Source organism: Diceros bicornis, chromosome 32, assembly GCF_020826845.1.
Source record: "Diceros bicornis minor isolate mBicDic1 chromosome 32, mDicBic1.mat.cur, whole genome shotgun sequence".
Lineage (NCBI taxonomy): Eukaryota > Metazoa > Chordata > Mammalia > Perissodactyla > Rhinocerotidae > Diceros > Diceros bicornis.
In genome coordinates this window covers 33,456,988-33,484,883 of record NC_080771.1, presented here as the reverse complement: position 1 = coordinate 33,484,883, position 27,896 = coordinate 33,456,988, and the positions used below count along the sequence as shown (strand labels likewise).

The 27,896-nt window shown below is 51.6% G+C and overlaps 1 protein-coding gene across 5 annotated transcripts in view; it reads right to left on the bottom strand.

Annotated features, from left to right (window-relative positions):
- Positions 1 to 2,839: 2,839 nt before the first annotated feature.
- Positions 2,840 to 27,896, bottom strand: part of ATP2C2 (ATPase secretory pathway Ca2+ transporting 2) — a 70,201-nt gene continuing 45,144 nt past the window's right edge. The window contains exons 11-26 of one of the 5 annotated variants that reach the window (XM_058528386.1): positions 21,746 to 21,870; positions 21,470 to 21,603; positions 20,538 to 20,639; positions 19,385 to 19,474; positions 17,007 to 17,108; positions 15,021 to 15,177; positions 12,360 to 12,530; positions 11,491 to 11,588; positions 11,353 to 11,403; positions 10,195 to 10,361; positions 8,777 to 8,845; positions 8,569 to 8,685; positions 6,987 to 7,134; positions 5,387 to 5,485; positions 5,072 to 5,213; positions 2,840 to 3,311 (exon numbers count right to left, since the gene is read on the bottom strand). In XM_058528386.1, the coding sequence (XP_058384369.1) occupies positions 3,193 to 3,311; positions 5,072 to 5,213; positions 5,387 to 5,485; positions 6,987 to 7,134; positions 8,569 to 8,685; positions 8,777 to 8,845; positions 10,195 to 10,361; positions 11,353 to 11,403; positions 11,491 to 11,588; positions 12,360 to 12,530; positions 15,021 to 15,177; positions 17,007 to 17,108; positions 19,385 to 19,474; positions 20,538 to 20,639; positions 21,470 to 21,603; positions 21,746 to 21,870 (1,891 nt within the window). In that variant the 3' untranslated portion in view covers positions 2,840 to 3,192. Of the gene's footprint in view, positions 3,312 to 5,071; positions 5,214 to 5,386; positions 5,486 to 6,986; positions 7,135 to 8,568; positions 8,686 to 8,776; positions 8,846 to 10,194; positions 10,362 to 11,352; positions 11,404 to 11,490; positions 11,589 to 12,359; positions 12,531 to 15,020; positions 15,178 to 17,006; positions 17,109 to 19,384; positions 19,475 to 20,537; positions 20,640 to 21,469; positions 21,604 to 21,745; positions 21,871 to 27,896 lie in introns of those variants that run through there. The other 4 variants (XM_058528385.1, XM_058528383.1, XM_058528384.1 and 1 more) reach the window with 4 other exon arrangements.

The window sequence follows — 27,896 nt, the reverse complement described above, 5'->3', positions numbered from 1 at the left end:
AGAAAAAATATTCTGCTGAGATTTTGATAGGAATTGTGTTAAATCTTTAGGCCGATTTAGGCAGAACTGATGTCTTGACTATATTGAGTCTTGCAATCCGTGAACACAGTGTGTCCCTCCATTTTTGTAGATTTTGATTTCTTTCATTGGCATTTTGTGGTTTTCAGCAGACAAATCCTATACATGTTTTGTTAGTTTACACCTAAGTATTTCATTTTTTAAAATTGTAAATCGTACTAAATTTTTAATTTCAGTTTCAATTGTTCATTTCTGGTATATACAAATACAAGTGATATTTGTGTGTCAACCTTGTATCTTGTGGCCTTACTAGATTCTCTTATTAGTTCTATAAAGGTTTTTGTTTATTTTTTTAGATTCCTTGGGGTTTTCTACATAGATAATGTCATCTTTGAATAGGGTCAGTTTTATTTTCTCTTTTCCAATGACTTTTAATTTTCTTTTCTTGCCATACTGCACTGGCTAGGAATTCCAGTACTGTGTTGAATAGGAGCGGTGAGGCTGGACATCTTTGCTTTGTTCCTAGTCTTATGAGGAAAGCATTCAGTCTTTCATCATTAAGTATGATGTTAGCTGTAAGTCTTTTGTAGATACTCTATTAGGTTGAAGAAGTTTCCTTCTATTCCTAGTTTGCTGAGAGTTTTTTATATCATGAATGGGGTTTGAATTTTATCAAATGCTTTTTCTGCATCAATTGATCTGACCATGTGTTTTTCCTTCTTTAGACCATTAATATGGTGGATTACATTGATTTTTCTTTTTTTTTTTTTGAATATTGAACTAGCCTCCCACTCTTAGATTAGCCCCACTTGGTCATGGTATCTTGTACTCTTTATATATGGCTGGATCTCATTTGCTAATATTCTGTTGAGGATTCTTGTGTCTGTGTTCATGAGAGATGTTGTTCTGTAGCATTGTTTTTGTCTGGTTTTGGTATCAGGGTAAAGCTGACGTCATAAAAAGAGTTAAGATGTGTTCCCTCCTCTTTTATTTTCTGGAAGAGATTGTGTAAAATTGTTATTTCTTTAACTGTTTAGTAGAATTTACCTGTGAAACCATCTGGCTTTGGAGATTTCCTTTTTGTGGAAGGGTTTTAACTACAACTTCAGTGTCTCTACTAGTTATAGGACTACTCAGATTATCTATTTCATCTTCAGTGAGTTTTAGTAGTTTGTGGTTTTAAGGAATAGATTTATTTCCTCTAACTTGTTGATTTTATGTGCATAAAATTGTTCTTAGTATTCCCTTATTATTGTTGGAATATCTTGATGGGTCTGTATACTTTGTGGTTAGCATTTTCTGTGTTATTTAGTAAAATTTTACCTCTCCCTATTTTTTCTTCCGAAAGTAAGGGTTAAAAGTACTTTTTGTTGTTGTTATTGAAGTATCAATCGACCCTGGTTCTTTTTGATTATTATGTCTTAAATGAAAAGCATATTTCTTGGGCCATTTGCTGAAGGATCCTGAAAAGGGAGAGAGGCAGCGGAAGTGTCCCTGGCTCAGAGCGCAGCCCGCAGCAGGCTGTGTGCGGCCTGACTTGGCCTCTACCTCTCAGTACTTGCTACAGGATGGCAGCTGCTGAGCAGATAGCACCCTACCCAAGACCTTTATCCTCCAGCCAGCCCCCTGATCCTCTTCTTGCAGGGATGGCCCATATATGCGTCTCCTCGTTTAGCTCTAGTGTCACTTGGTGGGGTGTGGAGGAGCATAGTGACCTCCCCATAGGCTGTGACTCTTACTTTGGAGGAATCTGGACTCTACCTGGGAGCTGCAGGGGTCCACTCTGACCTTCCTCACCCTGATCTGGCCCAGGTGTCACCACCCCGGGCAGCCCATCTCACAGCTACTGTGGCTCATGGTTACTTTCATGTGTCAACTTTGCTAGGCCGTGGTGCCCCATTGTTTGGTCAAACATCAGTCTAGATGTTTCTGTGAGAGATTTTTTAGATATGATTAACATTTAAATCAGTAGACAGGTAAATAAAGCAGATTACTTTCCTAATGTGGGTGGGCCTCATTCAATCACTTAAAAGCTTAAGAGAAAAGACTGAGATCCCCTGAGAAGGAAGGAATTCTGCCTCCAGACTTGAGGGCTGCCTTCCCACTTGAGCTGCATTATCCACTTTTTCCTGAGTCCCAGCCTGCTGGCTGGCCCTACAAATATCAGACTTTCCAGCCCCAACAATCACATGAACCAATTCCCTAAAACAGACCTCTCTCTCCCTCTCTCCATCCTACTGGTTTGGTTTCTCCAGAAAACCCTGACTGATATAATGGCGGGTGGGTGGGGGGCGGGGGATGATAGTTGTGGCCTGATTTCACGAAAGATGGAGTTGCATTTCTGGTTCTCCACGGTTGTTTTTGCCTGGCTGCAGACAGAAGAATGGGATGGAGCCCTCCGTGCTCTGCCATCTTTCAACTGGAAGCACAGACATGTCTTAAGAACAGTCTTGGGGGCAGTGGGAAGTCAAGCTCATCCTCAGGCAGGCAGGAAATAGTCCGGTTCCTGGTTCTGGAGGGAAGGGCCGCTCACTGTTCATCTTCAAAAGCCGAGGCCTTTGTTTCGGCTGTGTAGGACGTGACTGCTCCTTGCCATATCCATGGTCATGAACACGAGGCTGTGGGTTTCCAACATGGCATAAGGGTTCCGACCCCGCCACTGTGGGAAAACAGTGACTAAATCCTTCAAAATGATCATTAGGCCCCTGGCGAGGCACTGAACAAAAATATCCCAAGCCCCCATTTTGTGGATGAGAAAATGGGGCCTCCAAGGGGCCAACATCAGGCAGAGAAGTGACCAGAAGCCTGGGCCCCGTCCCCAACCCCCGATCTTCCCAGTCTGCGAGGAGCCCGTGTATTCTTCATGAGTGGGCTGCATTGCGTTGAGATATGGCACAAACACACAGTCAGACGTGGGTAATAAAAATCATTGATTTAATAAATAGCGAGGTGTGTCTGCATGGGCTCCTCACCGTCTGTCCCCGAGCCCAGCGAGAGTGATGGGTGGATGTGGCCTGGACTCTGAGCTTCCTGCTGGTTTTCCGAGAAGAAAACCCCAGTGAGTGACCTAACGCTATGGTGTCCTGAAAACCCCCTCTGAAGAGGGGTTGGGGGGAGGGCCACAGTCACATAAAAATATAGATGATTTGGGGGATTTACACGGGTCGGGGGCCGCTATACAGCTTCCTGGGGAATCTGGGCTTTCTTGGCTCTGGAGCAGAATCTTTCACATAGTTTGAGGAGCTCGGACAAAATGAACACGGACGAGGCCAATCCGGTTAAAAGCAACAAATCTGCCAACAGGTGAGAGGAGAAAAGAGTCAGAGAGCACAGCTGGAACCCCCGGCCTAGCCCCCCTCGCCCAGGACACTGCCTGGAATCGGAGTTTGCTGTGGAGTTCTGTTCCTTACACTTCATCCTTGGTTACAGAGAGACAGAGGCAAGGGGCCCCGGGAGCTGAGAACCAGGCCTCTCCACTCCCCTGAGCGGGTGGAGATCTCTCCCACCCAGGATCCAGGATGCTGCAGAGCCAGCACTGCAAGGACCAGCCAGCCTTTCCAGGCGGCTCAGAACAGCTGCCCCCAACCATCGCTCCAGGCTCCCGGTCCAGTCTAGCCCACCCTCACTTATTCCTGGGGACTGATTCCTATAGTCCCCCTGACCTCAATCTGTCTTGGTGTTTGGAACCTTCCCTGGCTTCCTGTGGTCAACGGTTCGTGACAACACAGTGCCCAAGCACAGCCACGGTGCTTCCTTTAGATCTGGTGTGCTGACTTCACTCCCAGGGGAGGGAAACAGCCATTAAAATTTTTGGGGGGGCCGGCCCGGTGGCACAGTGGTTAAGTTCGGTGTGCTCCACTTCAGCAGCCCGGGGTTCACGGGTTTGAATCCCAGGCATGGACCTATGCACCGCTTATCAAGCCGTGCTGTGGCGGTGTCCCACATAAAATAGAGGAAGATGGGCACAGATGTTAGCTCAGGGCCAATCTTCCTCAGCAAAAAAAAAAAAATTGTTTTTGGTTCTTTCTCTTTTCTGTGCCTGCAGGGCATTCACAGGTGACCCACATGGACACTGCTTTTTAGGTTTTAGGGAAGAAAGAGCTGACTTCCCCAATCTTGCCCAAAGGTTATCAGTACACTTGTCTCTACGGCCTCAGACCTGACGGATCATTTCGTGGTCCTCAGGGGTGTGCCTGAGCTGCAGCCTACCCTGCGCTCTGCCTTGGGGGGCTGCCTCACCAGCACCCTTGCCCTCTGGCTCTGGGGTGGGCTTGGCCAATGGAAAGCTTGGGCCAGAAGGAAGGGAGGAGAAGTCGCTCTGGTCACTGCTGCTCACCAGGTGACCTCCTGCCTGTCCCCGACCCCACCCTCCTCCCACTTCTGCTCACTGTCATCTCAGCTTTAGGCAAAGGAGGCAGCCCACCCTGGGCAGCTTCTAAAGAAAGCACTCGGATCTGCGGGAAGCCTGGGCAAGGACTGGGAGGAGTTCTTGGGGTTCCGCACCAGGGCGTGTGTGCGGGCCCCCTGGACGGGCACAGTCATTAAATCGTGTCCCTCTCAGCAAAAACTACTGGGTTGCCTACTCCCTGTCACCAGTTAAGTGGGTGTCCGTGTCACACAGGCCCCTGTGCAAACCCCCCACTGCCAACAGGGGCACACTTGCTCCTAGGCTGGTGGCACGTGGCACGTCACAGACTGAGCCCAGACTTGGTCCATCCCGGCGCAGTCCCCAGCCTCATGTGCCTGCTGTGTGTGCTCTGAGCCCCCTGCCCCAGGGACTGGGGGCCGGGATACCAAGTCCCCTTCTGCCCTCAGCCCTACTCCTGCCAGACGTGCCTCTTCCTCTGTGGGTCCCTGCATCTCCACACCCCATCACGTCACCTCCTGCCCAGTGCAGACGCCCAGGCACGAGTCTAGTCCTTTGGGGACAGAATGGCCCTACATAGGGACTTAGCACCTAGAAAGCTCTGCAGTTCCACTCCCCGGGTGGACGGGGTGGCGTGTGATGGTCCTGGCCTCCTGTGACCCCTTCCTCATGTCCCCTTCCACTCACCGAGTGCTCCCAGGTTCTCCGTCTGGAAGACCTTCTGCAGGGGCGGGATGTAGATCACAGCCAGCTGCCCCAGAATCGACCCGAGCACCGAGTAGAGGAACATGTGGTTCCGGAGGAAGCCAATCTCGAATATCAACTTGGTCTGCGGGAGGAGAAGGGCACACGTCAGCCAGCACGCAACCCACACCTCAGACAAAGGTGCCTCCAGATCCCACGTCGAGGTCGAGACACTGGGTGACAGGCAGGGACCGCTGAGTTTCTCACTGGGGACACGACTTGGTCCTGAGGGAAGAGGAGCGCAGCCCCGGGTCTCACCTGGGAGCGGCAGGTCAGGGCGTTGAAGAGGTCGAAGAACACGAAGCAGGTGAAGGTCATCGTGGTGGTGCGCGGGGTGCTTGCCCTGTTGTCGGGGATCTGGAACAAATGCGCAGGATGAGGGGTCCCGGGGGGGATGCTGTGACCTCTTACGCTCATCCCTCACCGAGAGCCGGGAGGGAGAGGAACTCCAGAGCAGACCTGTGATTGCTGCTCCTGCGTCCAGGCCACAGCACTGGAGACGTGCTACTAGGAACTGGTCAAGACGTCCCTTGTCTGGAGTCGACCGGTGAAGTGTGTCTCCCGACCACCCAGGGCCCGGCCCTCTGTCGGCACCTGGGAGGGGCCGCCAGCCCTTCCTCTGGAATTTCGGGTGCCCCTGATGCTCAAGAGGGGACGCCTCGCACAGGTAGAGGAAATGCCCCCTCCTGCAGCAGGTGACACCGCCTCCCGGGAGGTGACACCGCTAGTTACACCCACTTAGCAGAATGTCACTTCCTACAAGGAAGGCAGAAGGACGCCGAGCCCATGGAGAACTAGGGCCTTTGAGGCTGAGTGAAGGAAGCCGCAGACCCCTCCCTGGCTGTGGCGCCACTGAAGGGAACTGAGTCAGGTCTCATTTTGGCTGCATCGGTGGGGGTGGGGCTAGAGCTGAAGGTGAGAAGACTCAGCGAGAAGGTTCTGGGCAGTTCTCTGAACTTCCCACGCCTGATGTGAGTGGTGAGGAACCACGCTCTGGCAGGGCAGCAGCCACCACTCCTGCCTGGGCTCAGCTGCTGGAGGGACCAGCGTTCTCAGCAGGATCTCCGGGATATGTGTTAACACAGACGACTCAGCAGGTCCGTGTTTCTCACAAGCTCCGGGGATGCTGCTGCTGTGTGGGGCCCCCACGCGGAGGACCACTGTGTTAGAATGGGAAGGCCTGTGCCTCTCCCTCTACCAGGCTGAGCACGTGGGCTGGACAAAGGCGGGGCCTCCACCACCTTCCCGGCAGGTGAGAATTCAGGAAAAGGCAAAGCTGTTCCTTTGGGGCAGAGCGCGCGCTTGAGAAAAACTGAGAAATGGTGGCGGTCCAGTGCCCCATCCCCTGTCCTGCACATGGGCGATCTGGGACTTAAACATTCGTCAGACCACCTGCCTAATCTTCCCTCTAGATCACTGGATGTCTCAGCACGGGGGCTCCCTGAACCTGCGGCCACGACAGGGTGACCCATAACAAGATCCTGCAACCAGCCACCCCCAGGGAATGAGATGGGAGTTTCCTTTAGATTTCAGATTGTTTCCTGGTGATAATAGGAAGAAGTAGGGGCATTCATGTCCCATTGAGAACAAAATCTTAATTCTTTTCTCTGCCCCTGAGGCCTCACATCCTTCCGCCTGGTCACACCTCTGCAAAGTCAGCTCCTAGCCCCCTGCCCTCTGCCACCTGTCTCCGACAGTCCCCTGTATGTACGTTTGTCTCTCCCACATGGGACCTGAGCCCCGTGGGGGCCGGGGCAGGCCCGTGTACCCTGCTTCCCATGCAACCCAGCCCCATGTCGGCTGCCACACAGGCCCTCAGGGAACACCCACTGGAGGAGCCAGTGAGGACTTGCCCCACCTCTTTCCAGAAGATAAAGAGGGTCCCGCTGATGATGGCGGCAGCCGACAGGAGGATTCTCAGGATGAGGGCTCTGCTGAGGATCGTGTCCTTGATGTTCCGCGGGGGCTGCCGGAGGGTGTCTTTGTCAACCGGCTCGACCCCCAAGCTGCTCAGAACAAAATGGGACACTTGGACATAAACCACGGAGAAAGGGTAGTTTTGAAAAGACGTGCGATGATGAAGTAAATACGGACAGCCGGGGCCCCGGCAAACGCCTCCAGGTGTCCTGCCTGAGCCCGGGTGTTTCCCGTCTCACGGGGACCTCCCATCCTCGCTGGATGCCTGCCCCTCCCTCCTCACATCCTCTGAGCTCTCCCTAACCGCCCAGCCCCTCAGCTGCTTCCGGGGTGCCCTGGACCCCGTGGGCAGCCGTCCACCGTCGCGCCTGCCCATCTCCATCCGTCCCCAACATGGTGATGGAAAACCACCCCGTGGCTGACCAGACCGTGGTCCTGGAACCACGCCCAGCCATTCCTCATGCTCAGGCAATTTCCATCACCATGAGGGGCCCCCCACCCGCCCCAAGGCTGGGCCTGGCCTCGTCCCAGCTGATGGGGCGAAATGGGATCCAGGCCTTGCCCACCACAGAGCCCCCCATTGACTGAGGGACACTCGCCTTCAGCAGACTCTGAAACAGCGGGCTTGGTGCTGGACCCACAGCAGTGCGGGGGTCACCAGAGAGGGAGCAGGCTGGGAGGGGGCCCCACACTGTGCCAACACGGCTGCGGCCCCGTGCCCAGGGGGAGCGCGTAGAAGAGGTAACCCTCCCACTGAGCCTGGGGGGACTAAAGGAGGACCCTCCTTCCTTGGCAGCTGTCACAGTGAAGGTTAAATTATTCACGGTAACAACAGACCGCTACACGTGAAACAACACCTCTATGCACGCTAACCCAGTGGGGGTCTGGCTGGGTCTCCTGCAGGTCTCCCTGACTCAAAAGTTCCTTCTTTCTCCTGCGTCATTCAGCCAGCCCCACATTCCCTTCTCATTCATTCATTCAGCCAATAATTTACCGAGCACCTGTGGGCCAGGCACAGTTGTAGGAGCCAGGGATTCTGCAGAGAACAAAACAAAAACCTTGCCTCCGTGAAGCTGAAATTCTAAAGGGGAGATGGATTATAGTCAGATAAATAAGGAAATATATGTATATTTTCCCCTCCAGGGAAAAATAAAGCAGGGTAAGGTGACTAAGAGTGAGGAGGCTGCTGTTAGAGTAATCAGGGAGGACTTCTCGGAGGCAGTGAGCTGAATGAAGAGAGGGACCGGTCCATGCAGGTAGCCCAGGGAGAGCATTCCAGGCTTGGGGTGCAGACGGTTCTGTCGTCCCCCTGGCCCTGCCTTTCTAGGTGCTTCCTCCAGTGCCCAGTGCATTCCACTCTCTGTCTCCCTCCCCCCAACCCAATGCACCACACTTAAGTTTTCTGGGACTCTTTACAGCCAGTGACTGTGTTTGCCCACCTCTGGGCCCCTGCACATGGTATGGGTACAGTCAGCGAAGCCTGGCAGAAGTGGCACGGTGCTCCCGGCCAGCCGGCGCCTCACCTCTGGGCAGGTGGCCCGTCCATGATGATGTTGATCCACAGGATCTGCATGGCGTTGAGGGGGTTGGGCAGGTTGCACACGGTGGACAGAGTGATGAGGCTCAAGGCCGAGATGCTCCTGTGGGGCACAGTGGCAGAGCCGGCAGCGTCAACAGCTGCTTGCCAGAAGCCGACGCAGCTCTCGACAGCCCCGGGGATGCGCGGCTTACGTGCTCAGTTGAAAGCGGACGAAGTTCTTGATGTTATGGAGAATCCCCTTGCCTTCCTCCACCGCGTTCCTGCAAGAGGAGAGCGCCTTTGTCACAAAAAGGGCCTGGGGGAAAGGTGGTTGGCTCCGTCAGCTGCTGAAGGAAGTCGTGGTGTCGCCCAGAGGTGACATGCTTGACCCCTCCCTCCCGGTCCCCCTTGCTGGCATTCTTGGGGACACACCGGTAGAGGATGATGATGTCCTAACAAGTGCCGTCAGCCGCTGGGGATGGGTCCCTGAGCCATGATGACCCTTCTGTCCAAAGACTGTAAGTTACCCTCTCGTCCCAGCCCAGGGCCCAGTCCTCGCCCAGGCCTCCTGAAGGGCCTGAGGCACCTGGGTGGGTCACCCACAACAAGAGGCCCGGCAAGACCCATTAAACCTGGTAGACCCAGGGGCTCGGCAAGAAGGGAGAGAATTAGGAGACTGAAAACATCATGTATTATATTTTTGGAATGCTTTCTGCAAAAGTCCTTTGAAAAACTTATCTTGAGTCACTAATGTAGAAAACTAATTCCTCCCCTGTTTTACTAAAAAATTTTGCAAAAGAGCTAAAACTGAAGAGCTATATATTAACTGCATGTTTTTCTTTTACTCAGGAGGACGTGTTTTAAGGATTCCTATGGTGAAGCCATTCGTAAAGAAAAAATGCCTTTTCTAAAGTCAATAATCACGCTGAACTTCGATATTGGTTCAGATTTTTGATATAGGCTTAAGAAAAATTTTCTCCCACCCCCAATTGCTGTGACTTACTTATGAGTAAAGTTTTAATTAGAACTAATTACAATAAGAATTAAAGTAGAACTAGAGGAAAGGTAAATTTATTAAGAGAAAAATACAGAAAAGAGAAACAGGAGAAAATAGGTGTTTTTGGAACCCCAGACCCTAGAGATCACACCTGTGTTAATGATTTGGACATTTCTGTCCAATCTCTTTCAATGCGTGAAATGTACATATTGACACAAACACAACACTTGACTCAAACTGACTATATTAATTTTTAGCTTTTTTCTCTTAACACTACAGTGTGAGCATTTCTCTCATTGAAATGTTCTTCAAAACATGATTTTTAACGGCTGGCCTCTTGCTGTCGGCACTGAGGGTGCTCTAGGACTCGCTCATACCCAGTGCTGCAGCTCACACGCGGGCACGTGCCTCTTCTGCATGTCTGACCCAGGCTGTTCCGTCGGTGCCTGAAATGCACGTCTGTGACACTCCTCTGGGTGCCACGTGCCTCCAGCCCCAGGGTGGCCCCATGACCCCGCTTTAAGTGCTGTGTGGGCCTGGGGACACCTCGTGTTTCCAGCACAGCAGATCCCAGGGGGCAGCTGGTTACTCCAGGCATTTCCGCCACTAAAAAAACCCTAAAGAGCAACTTACATGATGGTTGAGAAGTCATCGTCCACCAGGATCATGTTGGCGGCCTCTTTGCTCACGTCCGTCCCTGTCTGCCCCATGGCGATCCCGATGTCTGCTGACTTCAGGGCCACCGCGTCGTTCACCCCGTCCCCCGTCATGGCCACGATCGCCCCTGACTCCTGCAAAGCCTTTGGAAAGAGGAGGCGAGTGGAGGCCTGCAGCCTGAGGACCTTCCTTCTAGATCCTTCCTTCCCTCCCGCCGCCCCGCCTCTCACACTGCGTGGCTGACAGCAGAGACCCCTCTCTGGAGGGCACTGGAGTTGGCTGGCCCGGGGCTGAATCCCAGCTCCACCGGCCCCAGCTCTGGGAACTGGGCCTGCCTGGAACCTCTCGACCTCAGTTTCTCCATCTGCAAAGTGGGAGCAACAGTCCCTCCTGCTCAGGGCTGTTGTGAGGCCTAAACTAAGACCACGGGTGTGCTGGCATGTGTTGTCCATCACCATGAACACCAAATCATCAACAGTCATCCCCTCACACCATGCGGTGCCCAGTAAGCATTAATACTTTCTTTGAGGAATAACTTGCACAGAAATTTAGTCTGCAGAACTAAAAAACCCAAAAATAACATAAAAGAAAAAACTCAACTACCAGGAGAGTTAGAGACCCTTTTCAAAGTGTGCGTGTGCGGGGAAACCAAGCACATGGTTGGACTCTCAGTAGAGCACTTTCATTTTTTCATGCACAATCAGAAAATCACATGTTTTTTATTTGGCGCCTGCTGTGTGCCAGGCTCTGTGCCGAGAGCTCCATGGGCCTGGCTTCGTTTAATCCTCTGGTCAACCTTCTGACTTAGCTAAACTAAAGCTTGGAGTTAACAGCAAGAATACACTGAAGAGCACTCGACTCACGGAGGCCAACCCCCTTTTTAGTCTTCCCTTTGCACCACCCAATTCCCGCTCCCCGTTTTCGATGTACGTGGCAAAGGGCCCCCAGTCCTCCCCTCCCCAGAGGCTGCGAAAAGTCCCCCCCGGTGCAGCCACCCTGGACCCACAGAAGGAAGCCACAGCTTGAGGATGCTGAGGCTCCCGCCAGCTGGGGCCCTGGACCACCCCGTGGAGCAGAGCCGCTGACACGGCCACCCTGGCCTGTACCCTGAGGGACAAACGAGGGACAGTGTACCTTTATGATCTTGAGCTTGTGCTTCGGGCTGGTCCTGAAGAAGACAGACACCTGCACACAGAGATACGAGAGAGCCGAGTCAGCGCACGCGGAGCTGGAAGCCGGCCCCCTCTGCTGGAGCCCCGGGGAGGACCCCACCTTCCCCACACGCTCAGCCAGCTCGTCCTGCTCCATGCTCTCCACCTCCTGCCCGGACATGGCTCTCAGCTGCCCGTTGCACAGGCCGATGTTCCTTCCTGCAGGGTAGGGAGAATCCGTCCTGAGGGCTGCCCCTCGCTCCACCCACCTGACCTCAGCCTCTGCCTTGGCCGCAGAGAATCACAATAAACCACGATGGCGACCACGTCCTGAGCACCCGCCACGTTACATGATGGAATTCCAGCTACAGAATGAAGCTGGAACAGAGGCCTTCTTATCCCCACTTTAAAGATCAGGAAACTGAGGGGAAAGTGACTTCCCCAAGGTCATGGATCTGCTAAGTGGTAATCCTGGAACCTGACATGGTTCTGTCTGATTCCAGAATCTGGCTCTTTTCTCAGTGCCAGGCTGCCTCAAGACAGAGGGGCAAGAAGACCAAGGTGTGACAACCCTCACAGCAGTAATAAATAGACTAGGAGGAGGAGGGCTGCTAGCCCTCTGCTGATAAAGAGTCTGAGGGTCAGAGTGGTTCAACAATTTGCCAAGGGCACACAGCTAGCAGCAGAAGGCAGACTGGAACTGTACACAGGGAATGATGCTGCCTGTGAGGATAAAGTGGGATCATGGATGAAGAGCCCCTGGAATATAGTAGGTTCTCGTACACACGAGGTCTTTTCCCCTTTTGGAGAACCTGCCAACATTTTAGAGACAAACACCTTCAAAGGTGGAACACTGGTCCATGAATCACAGACTGTTCTAAGCACTTGGAAGCAGGTGTTCATCTCGAGGATTAACCAATGGTAGTGACCCTGCTGTAAAGGATGGGCAGATCCCTTTCCTCCTCAACCTCCACCCTGCTCCCCAGTTACCTATGGCCAAGGCTGTCTCCAGAGCATCTCCCGTGATCATTTTCACGGACACGCCTGATTCAGAGAGCACCTGGACAGCTTCCTTCACGCCGGCCCTCGGCGGGTCGATGATTCCGACGAGACCCAGGAATGTCAACCTCCCCAGCTCGGGCCCAGAAGCCAGGGCAAGCACTGAGGAAACACCAAGATCCCCGGAAGGTTCACTGGGGGCTGAGGGGATGGATTTTAGTCGCCGGTCAGCCCCGGCCCCCACCACGTCCCAGACCCTCTTCTGTCTGATGGGCTTGGGCGCCCAGCTCCTGGACTACAGAGGGATGGTGAGAGTCTCTCCCCTGGTCGTCAGCCTGGGAGGGCAGGGCTCTTGGTGGCTCTCCTGAGAGAGAGAAACGCTAAATGACTGGCCCAGCAGAAAAGAGGACTTGCGTCCACTGGTGGCATAAAATCCCAGCCCACCCCAGCAAAAGTGGCCACGAGAAAACCTGTGAGGTGGCATCCGATGGGACATTCCTGGTGGCTCTCCTGTCCTTCACTTGCTCTGTGCTCACTGATTTGTCACCTCCAGCAGCTACCAAAGGTCATGAGAAATGTGCGGGAGGGCAACACAGGGGAGAGGACTCTGTCTGTTGGCTCCTCTTGGCCTGGACTCTGGTTCAGTGGCACAAAGCCGGGCCCGGCTCCCAGAGGCGAGTGCCCTGAGAGGGGGTGGGATGACAACTGACCTGACTTTGTCACCTTACGACAGCAGAGGGGGGCTGTGGCCAAGAAGCCTCCAGCTGTGCCTCCCTCCTGCTCTGTCATAACACCGTGCCAATGATCCAGGTGTCCCGTGCCAATAATGCAGGTGCTGTGTGCCAATGATCCCGGTGTCCCGTGCCAATAATGCAGGTGCTGTGTGCCAATGATCCAGGTGTCCCATGCCACTGGCGCGGGTGCCGTGTGCCATTGGTGTGGGTGCCATTCCTCTCCGTTCCCAGGTTCCCCTCCCCACCCTGCCTCTGGGTCTGCAAATCCTTGAAGACCCATCACGACTGTCCCCTCACTCCTGGAAAGTGTCTGCAAACTCTCTGTCCCCAGAAGACCCCATCCCTGCCTCTGGGCTCCTGTCACCCTGACTCTCCGGGTCACTCCGTGGGGCTATCATCTTTCTCGGGGGCTGGTGTCTGCAAGCCCACACCTCTTCCAGGGCTCCCACTGGTGCGGGGGCATCTCTCAGTCACCCTGGAGCTTCTCTGTGCCTAGCACATAGTAGGTGCTCAGTTCACACTTGCTGGGAGATGAATAACATTCTCTCTGCCCCCCATTCTGCTGTGGGCACGGATTTCTGACTCCAGTCACCAGGACGCACTTTTCCGGCCGCAGCTTGGCGACGATCCATTCATAACCATGCAAGGATCTACGGCTTGGCTGGTGGTGGAGGTGGAGTCTCGCCCCATCTTCACGACTGACCAACCCTCATTATGTTCTCCTTCGAGGCCCAGAATGGGTCTCAGGGTTCCAATGCTTTGCAGCCAGACAGGTCTGGTTTAAGCGCTGGTCCACTACAGACTAGCTGTGTGACTCGGGCTGGTTCCTCAGCCTCTCTGGGCCTTGCAGCAGCTCGGTGGGGATTTGGGGCATGGTCTCAGTTGGGCATGTGATGCGGTGCCCAAATGCCGGGAAGCGCCAGGAGCAGGAGATGACTTAGAGGGTCTTCAGTGGTGCGGGTCAGTGTTAGGAGACGGACGACGTGAGCAGATGCGTAGCTACTCCACAGCTCGTTCACATCAATCGTAAGACCAGCCAGAGACGCGCGCGTTCTCTTCTGAGCCCCTTCCTCCACTGACTCACCCCACAGCACCTGCTCCCATGCCTGCCTTTTCCAGAGGAGGAAACTGAGGCACAGCCCTCACCCACAGGCCTGCTGTAACTTGGCACCGCACAAACCATCTGGGGGACCCTGAGATTTGTAAAGGCCTCTGCTTGGGGGGGACATGCCCCTCACTCAGGAAGGGACAACAAATGGCCTGGCCTTGGCCCGGCGGCCACAATGTCCTCGCCCAGCACAGCCGTCGGCGAGCTGCCGGCCACTTGTCACTCCTGCTCCTTGAAGGGGAACCACGGGGTTGGAACCAAGACGGGGAGCCCAATGCTCCTCATTTTCCCCGAGGGAAAATGAGTGTTCCAGAGTGTCTTTAAACATTTTCTCTGAAAAAGGGCAGGCTGACAAACGCCGCTGCGGGAAGCGTGAGTCTAACGTTCAGCCCACCAGGGAAGGCGCTGGCCCTGGTGCAGAAAGTTGGAAATGGCCTGAGAATGAGATGTCTGCCTTGATTTAAAAGAGTTCTGGGTTTTCCTGACAATAAGCGACGAGCAAGAAGCCCAATCAGGAAAATCGATGTTTCTGGTGCATCCATTCACCTGTTTTAGAAAACTCAGGGGTGAGGGTTCCAACCCTTCTTGCACACGAGACACGTCTGGATTAACAGGTGTCACTGCGGGGCTGGGATGGGGTGGGGGCTATCTTTCATCTGACCATGAATTCTATGCTTGCTTTACCTCTGTTAGCACACCGCCTGCCTGCCATGCTGATCAGTCACCTCATTGACTAATGACATTAATGTGCTCAAAAATTCAATATCATGTGCAAACTTAAAGCTCGGGGCCTGAGCCACAGGCACTCACCCCGCAGGCCGAGCAACCCCATCCTCTTCTCCTCCTGCTGCCAGAAGGCTCTCTGCTGGGGTGTCAGGGGCAGGGGGATGCCCCCGTTGTTGTACATGGTACAGTAATGGATCACTTCTTCAAAGGCCCCCTTCATGAAGTAAATGTCTTCCTGCTCCTTGAAAAAGACAAAAGGAAAAAAATCTGCTGTCATTGGATGCTTCAGCTCTTGGTGACCGTCACCTCATCCACACAGAAATGTTCACGGAGGGGTTTATAGTGGATCGTCATCCTTCACCAATACAGGACAGGTTAGATAAGTTACAGGAGATCCACACAACGGAATACTACGCAGCCCATAAAAGGAATGAGGTCAATCTTTGACCCACGTCTCCCCTGCTCTACATTAGGTCCCCTTGTTAATGTTGCTCAGAGCATCCTGTATGTTTCATTATTTGGTCACATCTCAGCTGGTGTCATGCCTTTAGGTATGTGATTGATTGCTAGATGTCTATTTTGGGTAGACTGTTGCCTCCCGAGGGCAGGTGCCGTTTCTATTTTGTTCGCCCTGCACTTGGCTCATGAGAATGACCCCCAATGAGTAGCTGTTTTCCTATGTATCGTTAAGCTCTGTCCCCTCGACTCAGCAGCAGGTGCTGTGGGTCATACTGTATCCCCAGCACCAGCCTAGCACCTGCCTGCTCACGGTGGGCAGTGAATGAGCTTGTGTGGACTGACACAAAGGGATGTCCAAGACACCATTTTAAGGGAAAAGAGCAAACTGCAAACACTATATACAGCATGATCTTGTTGTCAAACTTCCAGCCCACGTGTTGCTATGCACACATTTAGAATCTGGAAGGCTCTCTCCTAGACTGCGAAGGGTGCAGGGTGGGTAGGGAAAGAAGGGGGCAGAATTACAAGGAGCTTCCACCTTTTAAGTCACATTTCTATAATTTTTTCAATGAGAGTATATTACCACTGCCTTTGGGGGAAAAGAAGATTTGAAGGTATTAAAACATTAAAAAAATTCGTAACCCCTTTAAGCACCCAGAATTTGTATGCCCATCCACTCACGGCAACGACCTGGAATAAACTGGCTGAGCGCCCACTGTCCTGAAGGAGGTGAGAAATCTCAGCATGGACAAGACGTGAGAGATTCCAGAAAGCGTGAGAGAGAAGGGAAAGGTGGAGAAAAAGGTGGAAGGCAATAAAAAACTCTTTTTCTAAAAAAAAAAACAAAAAAAAAACACTTTTCTTCATTGTAGAAAATCTGAAAAGCTACAAAAAATTAAAAGAAAAAAAAGGACAAAAAGTCAGCTGTAATTCCCACCCAGGGGATACCCATTACTAGTTGGGCAGATACTCCTCTAGTCACTTGTAACATGTGCACACGTGTGTCCGTGTGTGAGTGTGTACACGTGAGCTCACTGTTCACACCGTTTGTGGTGGATGCTGGGATGCGCCTCCCGCTCCCCCTTGAGGAATGAAGGCTTGTCCCCCACCGTGACAGTTAACGAGCTCAGATGTGTAAAAGGCTCAGCCCGGGGGTGGAGGACAGGACTCCCAAGCCAGCGGTGGGGGTGGATGTCAGTCGGAGCACCCAGTTGCTCGGTAGTAATTACTCAATAATTACATTATAGGCCAGTGAGTCTCACGCTGGAGCGTGCCTCAGAATCCCCAGCAGACACAGATCACTGGGTCCCACCCCTGGAATCTCTGGCTCAGGAGTTCTGGGGCAGAGCCTGAGAATCTGCATTCCCAACAAATTCCCGGTGCTGCTGATGCTGCTGGTCCAGGGACCCCACTTTGAGAACCAGTGATTCAGATGAAAATCTCAGGAGAGGACCCAAGACAATCAAAGGTTTAATCGCTATTGACTGTATGTTCATGTATTTGGACCCTCGGAGAAGTGGCTGGGACTCTAAACTCTTCTTAAAGTCTGCATCCTGCTTCATTGGGGGGGGGGGGCGGCAAGGGAAAGGAGGGGCAGAGAGGCCAACTCACCTCATTCTTGGGGCTGCATTTTACTGCCATCCACTTCTGCTCCGAACTGAATGGGATCTCTTTTTTTCTCACGTATGAATCTTTAATATCACTTAAGTTCATCTGGGATGATAAATTGGGACACTTTTAGTGAATCATCCTAAACCAAATTTATGCAAAGTCAGTCCATTTAAATGCTTCATTATTTAAACGATCTCGGGGAAGATAAGAAATGTGAGCATTTAGCTCATAGAAAAAGGCCATTTGTTTTCAAACGTCCCATCCAGAAAAAATGTAAAAATGTCTCTTCTCTCTCATCTCAGGGGTAGAACCAGATGGTCTCTACAACAGCTTCTGGCTGAAACCTGCTCGGAAACAAGAGCCTGTGGGGTTTCCGCCAGGAGGAATGTTTCAGACTTGAGGATGTAGCAATTTCCCAAAAAGGAGCCCCTGGGTTGGTGGGGTGGCTTGCTGTCACAGCCTGGGGGCCTTGCCAGCCTGACATTCATTCGCTCTTTCAGGCCAGTTACTTGACATCTCCGAGCCTCAGTTTCCCCAACTGTAAACCAGGCTTAACCTGTGTATCCCACTGCCCCTCTAGGGGTGAAAATAGATCCTTAGGGGGCGAAAATATCTACTCCCTTTACACATAAAGCACAGATATGCATGCAGTACACGAACAGATATACTGTATATCTGTGGCATTACAATCTCACGGGAGGAGTGATTAGGAAAAAGATCTCTAAACAGGCTCCTTAGGAGGGTGTTATGGGTTACACTGTGTCCCTCCAAAAGGTGTGCTGAAGTCCTAACTCCCAGTACCTGTGAATGGGATTGTATTTGGAAGTAGGGCCTTTGGAGGTGTAATGACATTCAGACGAGGTTACTAGAGCCTAATCCAATAGGACTGGTATCCCTTTTTTTTTTTCAATTATTTTATTTTATTTTATTTTTTCCCCCAAAGCCCCAGTAGATAGTTGTATGTCGTAGTTGCACATCCTTCTAGTTGCTGTATGTGGGACGCGGCCTCAGCATGGCCGGAGAAGCGGTGCGTTGGTGCGCGCCCAGGATCCGAACCCGGGCCGCCAGCAGCGGAGCGGGCGCACTTAACCGCTAAGCCACGGGGGCAGCCCCGTGGACTGGTGTCCTTGTAGGGTATATTCTAAAATCCCAAAGCAGGTCCCCCAAATAGTTCAGACCTATGAAAGAGTAAAACCTTAAGACGTAAAGGAAAGAGGGTCTGGAAACTGTGCTTTCGAGGCTGCATGGGCGGGCGCGAGCAAGGCGGGGACTGGACACTAGCATTTCGCTCCTGCTGTGACAGCCAGGCCAGCTGTCCCTTCCCTGTTGGGCAGTTGGGATCTGGGAGTGGGGCTGGCCCAGCAGTGTTGTGAAGGGGGCCATAAGTTCCATTCGGTATTACTGATGTTCTGGAGAGAATTTTCTTCCGTGAGTGGAAGGAAAAGAATATGGCATAACAATTTCTTAAAGGCCCTCGTCTATCTTTGCAAGGACTTGTTAAAAGGGTAACTCTCCTCTCCACTCATCCGCCCACCCAGCCCGGGTTCCTGGGATTTCGCCCTGTTCTGGGCTGTGACGTGGGCAGAAGGCAGCGATGAGGGGGCCCGGGTCCCATGCCAGGGGAGGGACAGGTGAACAGATGGACACAGGACAGTGCATGAAGCCAGCCCAAGGTGCCTGGGTGAGCAAAGGCAGCTACAGAGGTGGAAACTTAAGTGAATTGAAGAGAAAGTCCGAGAAAGCTGTGAGAGGAAGGACAGCTGAAGGGTCACGGCACAGGAGGCAGCAAGAGGCAGCTGAGCAGAGCGGGTCTTTTTTCTGCCTCTTCTGTGAACTTGTCCCCTCTGCACACAGCGGAGCAGGCACGGCCATTGACTGGCCGCCCATCCTCCAACACCTGTGAGCAGCCGCTCTGCACCTGGCACTGGGCACAGGGCGGGGAGCATCTCTGCGTAGTCCCAGAGCTCAGGGTCTAACCGCTGAGCCCCAGAACCCATTGAAATATTAAAAGGAAGGACATCTCCTGGATGGGGCTCGGTGAGGGCGGGACCTATGTTGAGGGGCCCACAGGTGGGTCTTGTTCCTCTGTCTGTCTCCCCAATGCCTCCAGGGGGTCTGAGCCATGGGAGAGCCCAGAGGATTCTTATGGAATCGCCAGAAAGGGGTTAGAGACCGGCAGAATGTTCTGGAACCACATAGCATCTCAGAGCCCATCTCCTCCACCTGTCAGCGGACGGCCTTAGGATGTCTGGGGCCATTTCCCCCCATTATTGCTAAGCTTCCCCATTCCTCATTTGCTCAGACAGGAGCTTGAATTCTGCTACTAATCCTGCTCTGAGTGGAAGAACTCCCAGCACAGACCATCCACGATTCCCCACCTTCATTGCGAGGGCAATCAAGGCGCCTTCCGTGGGCTGTCCCATTACGGTGTTTCTTCTGACGATGGCGTTGTTGGCGACACAGCCTGCCTGGAAGGACGATTTCCAATGTCTTAGTTAATATTCAGAGCTGGCCCCGTTGGGGTCCTGGGCTCACTCGGGCATGTGAAAAAGTCAGACATGGAAGGCTGGACCCACTTTGGGGGCTGGGGTGGGGGTGAAGGACAAGATTTACTCTTCAAAATACATCAAAGCTCCTGCTCTTCAAAATAAACACGATAAATATTTATTGACTCTGCTGAATGCTGGTTGTCACGACGCTGTTGTAAGGTGACAGAGTGGGAAGGCAGGTAGACCGGTGGTTACGAGTGTGGGGTGAGGGCGAGTGACTGCCTGTGGGTATGGTGTCTGCTTAGGGTGACGACGTGTCCTGGAATTGGATAGTGGTGATGGTTGCACAACTTTGTGCATATACCAAAAACCACTGAACTGCACGCTTTAAAAGGGTGAATTCTGTGGTATATGACTTATACCTCAATTAAAAAATAATAATTAGGAAAAGAAAAGGAGAAAAAGACACAGGAAAAGAGCCTGGAGGTGAATTCCAGCTCCCTCTGTCACCGGCTGGGCATCTCTGGTACCACTTCTCTGAGCCTAGTTTCTTAATCTGCACAACTGAGATAACAGCATTGCTGTGGTAATTAAGTGGCCCCCTGCAGCTGGGACGTTCACAGGCTCATTAAAAATCACAGAAGATGAGGGCTGGGTTCAGACTTCATGGAGGGCACCCGCTGCGTGTGGAGCAGAAAGGAGCTTCTATGAAAGGATGAATATGGCTAATGCCACATCTATTAACAATAACAAGGGGCAACGTTTGCCACGTGCTTATTTCCCTACACCCATGAGCACCTTCTCTGTGCAGGCGTTTCTGGAAAGCCCTTCCAGCAGGCAGGGAGGAGCACGAACAGTTCTAGCTCTTCTCTTCCGTCTGATACTGCCATCTGTTTCTGGGCCACTGTGACAACCTGACCTCTGGTGTGGCCCTGTCGTCAGCAAGAACCAGTTGGTCCAACTGCTGTTTCTCTTTCCAGAGAGAATCCCCAGCAGCTCTGTTTTAAATGTGTATTTCCACCGTGACACTTGTGACACTTACCTCCACCAACTTCCCCACCGAGACATTGGCAAACTCCTTGAGGACTTCCTTTGATGGTGAAAGACAGACCGTCCCTTTGCCGTCGTACCCGACTCCGCTGACCTGCGGGGCAAAGCCGCAGAAGGGAGGTCACCAAGAGTCAAAAATCTGTTCCCCCGTTGACCCATAGTCTCTTCTCTGGGGACCCATCGCAAAGACATACTCCTACCCACCAGCAAGGCTTCAAGCCGGAAGAGCTCCCCCGCAGGATTATGTCCCGATCAGAACACCTCACCCAGCAAGTGCCACGCTTCAGCAAACTGCAACGGGCTCTTTTGCAGCCAGTAAAACTCATGGCTACGAAAACTAAGTCATAGCCTAGAAGAGTGCTTATGTTCTAGAACAGGGGTGGTCAAACTTTTTCTTATAGAGCCAGATAGCAAATACTTTAGCCTTTGCAGCCTGTGCAATCTCTGTTGCAACTAGTCAACTCTACCATTGTGGCAAGAAAGGAACCGACATGTAAACAAAGGGTGTGGCAGCGTGCCAATAAAACTTTATTTACAAAAATATGTGCTGGCCCACGGGCTACCACTGTTGACTCCTTGGTCTGGAAATTTTGTGAAAAAAACAGCAGGATACAAAACTGCACGCTCAGGGAGCTTACAACTGTGCCAAATGCACAGGAGAGAGACCAAAAAACACAAATGGACTGATCATGGTTAGTTTATCGTGGGAGGTTATGGGTAATTGTTTTCCAGCTTCTAAACGTTTATGATGTGCTTATTATCAAAAGACAATAAAAAAAAAGATGGCCAGCCTAAATCAGTCACGTTCCTTGCTGCTATTTGTGGCAAGGAGATTTCCCAATAACTCATATTTGTTTCTTCCTTATTATTTTCTAGAAGACTCCATTGCTTTCTCTGGGAAGGAAAGGATCTGGCAGGGCATACCTTTGTCTCGAACCTTGTAAATCGCATGGCACTCACCTCGGCGTGAAGCCCGTCAGACGTTACAAGTTGGGTGACAGTCATCTCATTGGCAGTCAGAGTCCCTGTCTTATCAGAACAGATGACACTGCAGCAGCCTGGCAGGGAGAACATCAGAGTTTATAGGAAAAAGTCGTTACCACCAACTCACAGGCTTACGAAACACCCAGCTGAATTAACACGGCACCAAAACACCCATTCAATCCACTTTATAAGAATTCCACCAGCGGAGTCGCTCACCTAAGGTTTCCACGATTGGTAACTTTTTCACAATGACCCGCTTCTTGGCCATCCGCAGCACTCCCAGGACCAGCGTAACCATAACAACGATGGGCAGACCCTCTGGAATGGTGGCCACAGCCAGGCTGGATCAAAAGGCCAGACAGGGCACCTTTAACACTCACTTAAGGATGACGTGAATCCTGACTGGGCTGGCAGCACTTGTACCTGGTGAAGCTTGTCTCTGGTGTCCCCATTCTATTCTCTGTTCCAATGCCATAGTGCATCTGCCTCCTCCTTCAGGATCCATTGCTCTGAGCTCTCTCCCTACAAAACCTTGCTCTTGGGTGGGAAGCTCCCCTATCAGACATCCGCACTTTAGTGTGAATTAGTCTGTCAGTTGTTTTGTCTCTTTAAGTGCTTTTGCATTTAAATTGTTCTCACTTATTAGAGAGAAAAGTCTTGGACCCTATGAAAGGAATGTCCAGAATCAGGCAATAAGTGGGAAGTGGAATGTTTTGGTTCAGAGGGTCCTCCCTGGGTCCCTTGAATTTCACTGTTCACTGGTCTAATGGTTTAGACACTTCCTGTAAGGAAGCCAGACAAGGAAATGAAAGTTAAAGGAGCTGAAGTGACATAGCTCTGCCTCTGCCCATTGTAGCAGATCTGTTTTGGGTGTCTGCCCACTTCTTTATTATCCCTCTGACTCTCTCTGTACCATGTGACCCCACCCTCCCATAGCCACGGCTGATTGGATTAGAGGAGAGCATGTGACTCAGGCTGAACCAATGAGCTTCTTTCTCTGGAATCTGAATTGGGCTTGAGCACACGCATCCGCTTCCTGGACGGTGTGTCAACACGTGACAGACTGTTAAGAGGGGACTCTTTCTGCCTCAATTCTTGCTCCAGAACATTGGAGCTGACTGATCCCCCATTCCACACTCCTGAGAAGGCCTGGCTGAGGCGGGCGGCTGGTTCAGGACTTTCCACTGACCTCAGGCCAGTGGGGGAGGCTGAAGGGTTGGGGGAAAGGCTGGAGCGAGAGGGGCTTTTGTGCAGAGCCGCGCTGTGAACGTCCCCACGCCACACCCCAGCACGGCTCACCCTCTGCTCTAGAACATCCCACAGAGCCCTGCAGGCATTTGGTAAATATTTACCGAACGAACAAATAAGAATGAGTGAATATACAGTAAGTGCTGAGACCCAAGCTGGCCCAGCACACAGTGAGCACTCGACACGGGCTGTTCATACTCAGAAGGGCTGGCTGAGGATGCCCAGGCACCCAAAGTCACACACGGCTGTCACAGTTCATCAAATCGAAGACACTGCACCAGAGTCTTGTGCACCACTAGGAAACAAAAATACTACCAACCACTCAATGACACAGTGCTTCCTCAGCACATCACTTGTAAGAAGCAGTCCGACCTCAGAGAAGTTACAACGTGAAAAAGAACAGGCATCTTAGCATCAAAGAAATACAGCATATGAATGCGGCCTTTCACCCAGAGACAAGGGAGCACTTAGGAACAAGTTATATAAACCAAGATTATTGAATTTGGTCGAGGGACTGTGCCTGGTTTCTATGGTGACAGAAAGGAGGCTTCCTTGGTTTTATGGCGCAGGCGGAGGAGACCAGCTAAGCAAACATTTGCAGAGCGTTATGATGGGGACTTTCCCCCCACACGGTGTGGCGAGGGCAGTTCTGCATGTACCTGGATGCTTTCATCGTCATAAAAAATTAATCCACAAACCAATAAAGATTAGAGTGGACCGGGAAAAGCAAGTATACCTTGGATCATCTTGAATGTCACTCCAGGCAGAGGGAACTGGGATCAAGTTTCTAAAAGAACCATTCTCATTTTATTTATTTGGAGAATCTCTTCCTGACTGGCTATCCCACCATTTCTACCTTCTGATTCGGTGGTTTGGAGTGACTTTAATTCTGCTAAAAACAGAAAAACCTCATCCTTGCAAAGTCAACTGAAACGAACACAGTAAATTTTCCCTCAGTTGCAAGTTTATGTTGGATCAAGTGGGGTGAATGTGATGAAGCAGAATGTTCAGAAGAGGAATCAGAAATGACCAATAAAGAGCCCTGGGGTGGGAGGGCACGGGTGGACACGGGAGCCTTTTTTGTTATTTACCTGGAAATAGTTAATAGTCTTTTTGGCTCACAGAACTTTCTATGGTTTATGAGACTGGAACGCATCATTATTTCGGGGAGGTTCTTAAGCATCATGGCTTCTGAGCGCTTTGCTTTTTCCAGGAGCCCCCCAAGGCTCAGACTTCTCTGTCCCTCTGCCGCTACACCTGCCTCTAAGTGTCACCTGAGCACTCTTCCTGCCTCTTGCTGGAGCCCCGATGGGGGTAGTTTCTAGTCACAGCCTCATCGCTCAGAGCGTGCTTCCTGATCAGGCAGCATCAGCATCCCCTGGGAGCTTGCTAGAGATGCAGTCTCAGGCCCCACCCAGCCACACTGAGTCAGGGCAGCGGCAATTTGGTGCTGAACAAGCTTTCCCAGGGACCCCTGAGTTCTGAGGCTTTAGTCTGAGACCCCCTGCTCTGCGGTGATCCACGCTTCCAGGATGCCCTGCCCTCGCCTCCAACTGCACCTTCACCAGCGCAGCCAGCTGCCCACTCCTCCCTCTTGTCTGTAACAAGCTGGGTTCACACTTCCCATCGCCGTCAGTCTCTGTGTCAAGAATGGCCAACACTTTTCATCTCTCTGCTCCAAAAGAATAGTAGTGATGGCCTAGCACGGCGTGTTGAGAAGGATTCTGATGACAGGATTAGAATTGGGGGAGAAAGGAGCCCAGAAGCTTCCCTGTGATCTCTCCCCTAACTGACTCCACCATCTCCTCCTGCTCACGGAGCCCAGCCAATCTCCCCCTGGCATCCCCCAGACACGCCATGCCAGGCCCACCTCCAAGCCTTTGCCCGGGCCATTCCCCTGCCTGAGCGCCTGCCCGCTCTTCTCTTAGCCGGCGCCTTCTCATCTCTCCAGCTTCTACTCCTCAGAGACAGCTTCCCCGGCCACCTTTTCAGGGCACATCCCTTCCTACCTCCCGTTTCATCTCTCTCTCTGCAATTGCTTCCTTTGTAGCATTGATTATAAATTGTGATTATTTTATTCATGTTCACTAAAATTGTTTACATTTACTCTCCCCACTAGCCTACAAACTCCATGATCTAGTTCCATCTGGATGATGCAAATAGATAGTCAACAGATACCCAACAAGTACCTGTAGGGCAAATCAACAGCCATTGCTGATGGCTGGGGGAGGGTAGGGGGCGGGAGTGGTGGCATTCGGGAGAGTTCCTACCATGCCCAAGGGGCACTGACGAGGACGCTGGCTTTGGGTCAGAATGCAGTGGGTCTGAAGTCTGTCTCTTCCACCCCCTGATTCTGTAACTATGGGCAAGTGTGCGAGCCTACACCTCAGTTTCCCCATCTGTGAAATGGAGACCACCTACCGCACAGAGCTGTGCAGTGATGAACTGGGGTCACACGTTCTGCTTGTGCTCCCTCCTCTTCTCACAGCATCAAGAGACCCCTGGTTATGCCCCCTTCAGTTTCTTGAAGATTCTAGAACCGACTTTCTAGTACTTTCTCCACTTGGTGTCACGATCTTGGCAACTTCAACATCCATCCTGCCCTGGGCTCGTAACCGTCTTCACGGAGCTCTGGATGGATGTTTATGCTTCTGTGCAAGGGTCTGCAGCACTGGCCACGTGACCTAGCTGTGTTACTTTCACTGGATCCCTCTCATGCTCACCTCTGTGAAGATGGTTTCTTTTTTCTCCTATACCCTTCATGGCACCCAGCTGAGGGAATAAAGTCAGGAAACCCCAGTTGACTTGAGATCATGACCTCGTACATTCAGAAGACATCTCAGGCTCCATTATCTGGAGCTTACAAGCCCTTCCTCATGGCCACTGGCAAAGTGCACAGATGAGACAGGCACTTTTCAGGGAAAAAGCCCAAAATCCAGCAGGACCGCCTGTACAGCACAATGGCCTTACTTTCACGGTTCCAAAGACTTTTGGGGGGAGCCCAAACCTTAGTATTAACCCATTTATTTACAGATTATTTAAAGCTAAAACCTAAAGACAAGGAACTGTTAGTGCAGCTTTTCGTTTCCTACTGAGAACTATCTTTTTAAGATATTCTGATGTGGTTTGAACGTCTGTGAGTCTCATTGCAGGACTTTTTTTTTTTCAGGGAGGAGGTGGACTTTATTTTTTGGAATTAGTCTGAGATGGGGTTTTCCAAATGTCTGTCATTGTCTTTTGCTTTTATGGTTTTTGTCCCACGTGTGTACCTTCTGTGTTCTAATTGCATAATATTCTTTAAACCAACTTCATTTTTCTCTTAAGTGTTTATTCTTCCCCCCAGGACTTGGTGTTAATGAGATTTTGTTTCTTGAGGAATGGCAAAGTGTCTAAACCAGACACAGACTTTTCCAATTTCCATTCATTCAAAAAATAGCTATTGAACACTTCTGTAATAGGACATACACCAGCCCACGTGTGGATTTTGCCGGCCTGCCCCTCAGGTAATGCACACAGTGCAGTGGGATTGAAAAACAGGTTGTCTGGAATTTCTAAAGACCTGTGTTTGAATCTGTCCTATTGCTGACTGCCACGTAACGGGGCACGTTCATTTATACAGGACTCTGTACCCGAGACGTGCACTCGACCCCGGAAAGCAAGGCTGTCTCGCCCACACTGGTCAGCACTGGGAAGCCGCACCCATGACCTCGTGACCTCGTATCCCAGCACCTGCTAGACGCCCCGATCCATTGTGAGGTGCATGACTGCAATTCACTGTAATGACAGTTACAGCATGGTGTTTGCAAACGGTTTACTTTTTATGTATAAAGTAGAAAGCCTCCAAGGATCCTTGTCATCACAGCATTCCTAACAACCTGCTCTGTTTTCTTTTGTTTTTTTAATTGAGACATAATTCACATACCGTAATATTCGCCCTTTTTTTTTTGCTGAGGAAGATCCACCCATAGGAATATCTGTGCCAATCTTCCTCTACTATATATGTGGGTTGCCACCACAGCATGGCCACCAACAAGTGGTGTAGGTCCACGCCTGAGAACTGAACCTGGGCTGCTGAAGTGGAGGGTGCCGAACTTAACCACTAGGCCAAAGGGCTGGCCCCAAAATTCACCCTTTTAAAGTATGTAATTCCGTGATTTTTCGTTTACACAGAATTGCGCAACCGTCACCACAATCAATTTTAGAACATTTTCATCACCCCCAAAAGAAACCCTGTAACTGTTAGCGGTCACACCCCATCCCCCGCTCCCAGCCCCTGGCAGCCACTCATCTCCCTTCTGTCTCTATGGACGTGCCTGTGCTGGGAATTTCATGTAAATGAAGTCATATAATACGTGGTCATTCTGACAGGTTTCCTTCACTCAACATCACGTGTTCGAGGTTCATCCATGCTGTAGCGTGTATCAGTGCTTCATTCTTTTTTCGTGGCTGAATAATATTCCACTGTATGTTGTTTATCCATCCATCAGTTGATGGGCATCTAAGTGTGTTTCCATCGTGGTACTCAGTATACATATTTTTGCTCACAGACATTAAAATAAATTTCCACGTATCACTTGACCCATCTTGCAGACACCACCAGCATGGGAGTCGCCCTCTGAAAACACCGGGTTTGACAGGAGCCTAGAAATGTGTTGGCTCCTTCATGTCCTGGAAGGGTGACCAGCCGCCCTTTCACTGGGACATACCCAGTTAGTGACAATCTCTGGCACTCTCCCCCCTCGCTTCAGTGAGCAGCGGTAGAAAAGCCGTAGCAACGTCATGCCACCGCACTGAGCTGGGCTCCCCCGCCCAGACTGTTATCGTCCACTGGGACTGGGGGTGGGACTGTCGCTTATTAGAATCACCATGTGGAGCAAGGGCAGGTTCCCTGGGCTTGAAGACAAGGGCCCTGATTCCCAGTCTTGCCATCGGCCACATGGCCTCAGGGACATGTCCCTTGTCCTCTCCTATAGCCCTCTCCGTAAAACAGGGAGACCTGGATGAGTTCCAAATGAATAAAAAGCAAACACACACTGTGCGCTGTGTACTGTTGTGGGCACCTGCCTGTGTTAACTCATTTCCTCCTCAGCATGGTGCAGGAGGGGCTGTCTCATCACTC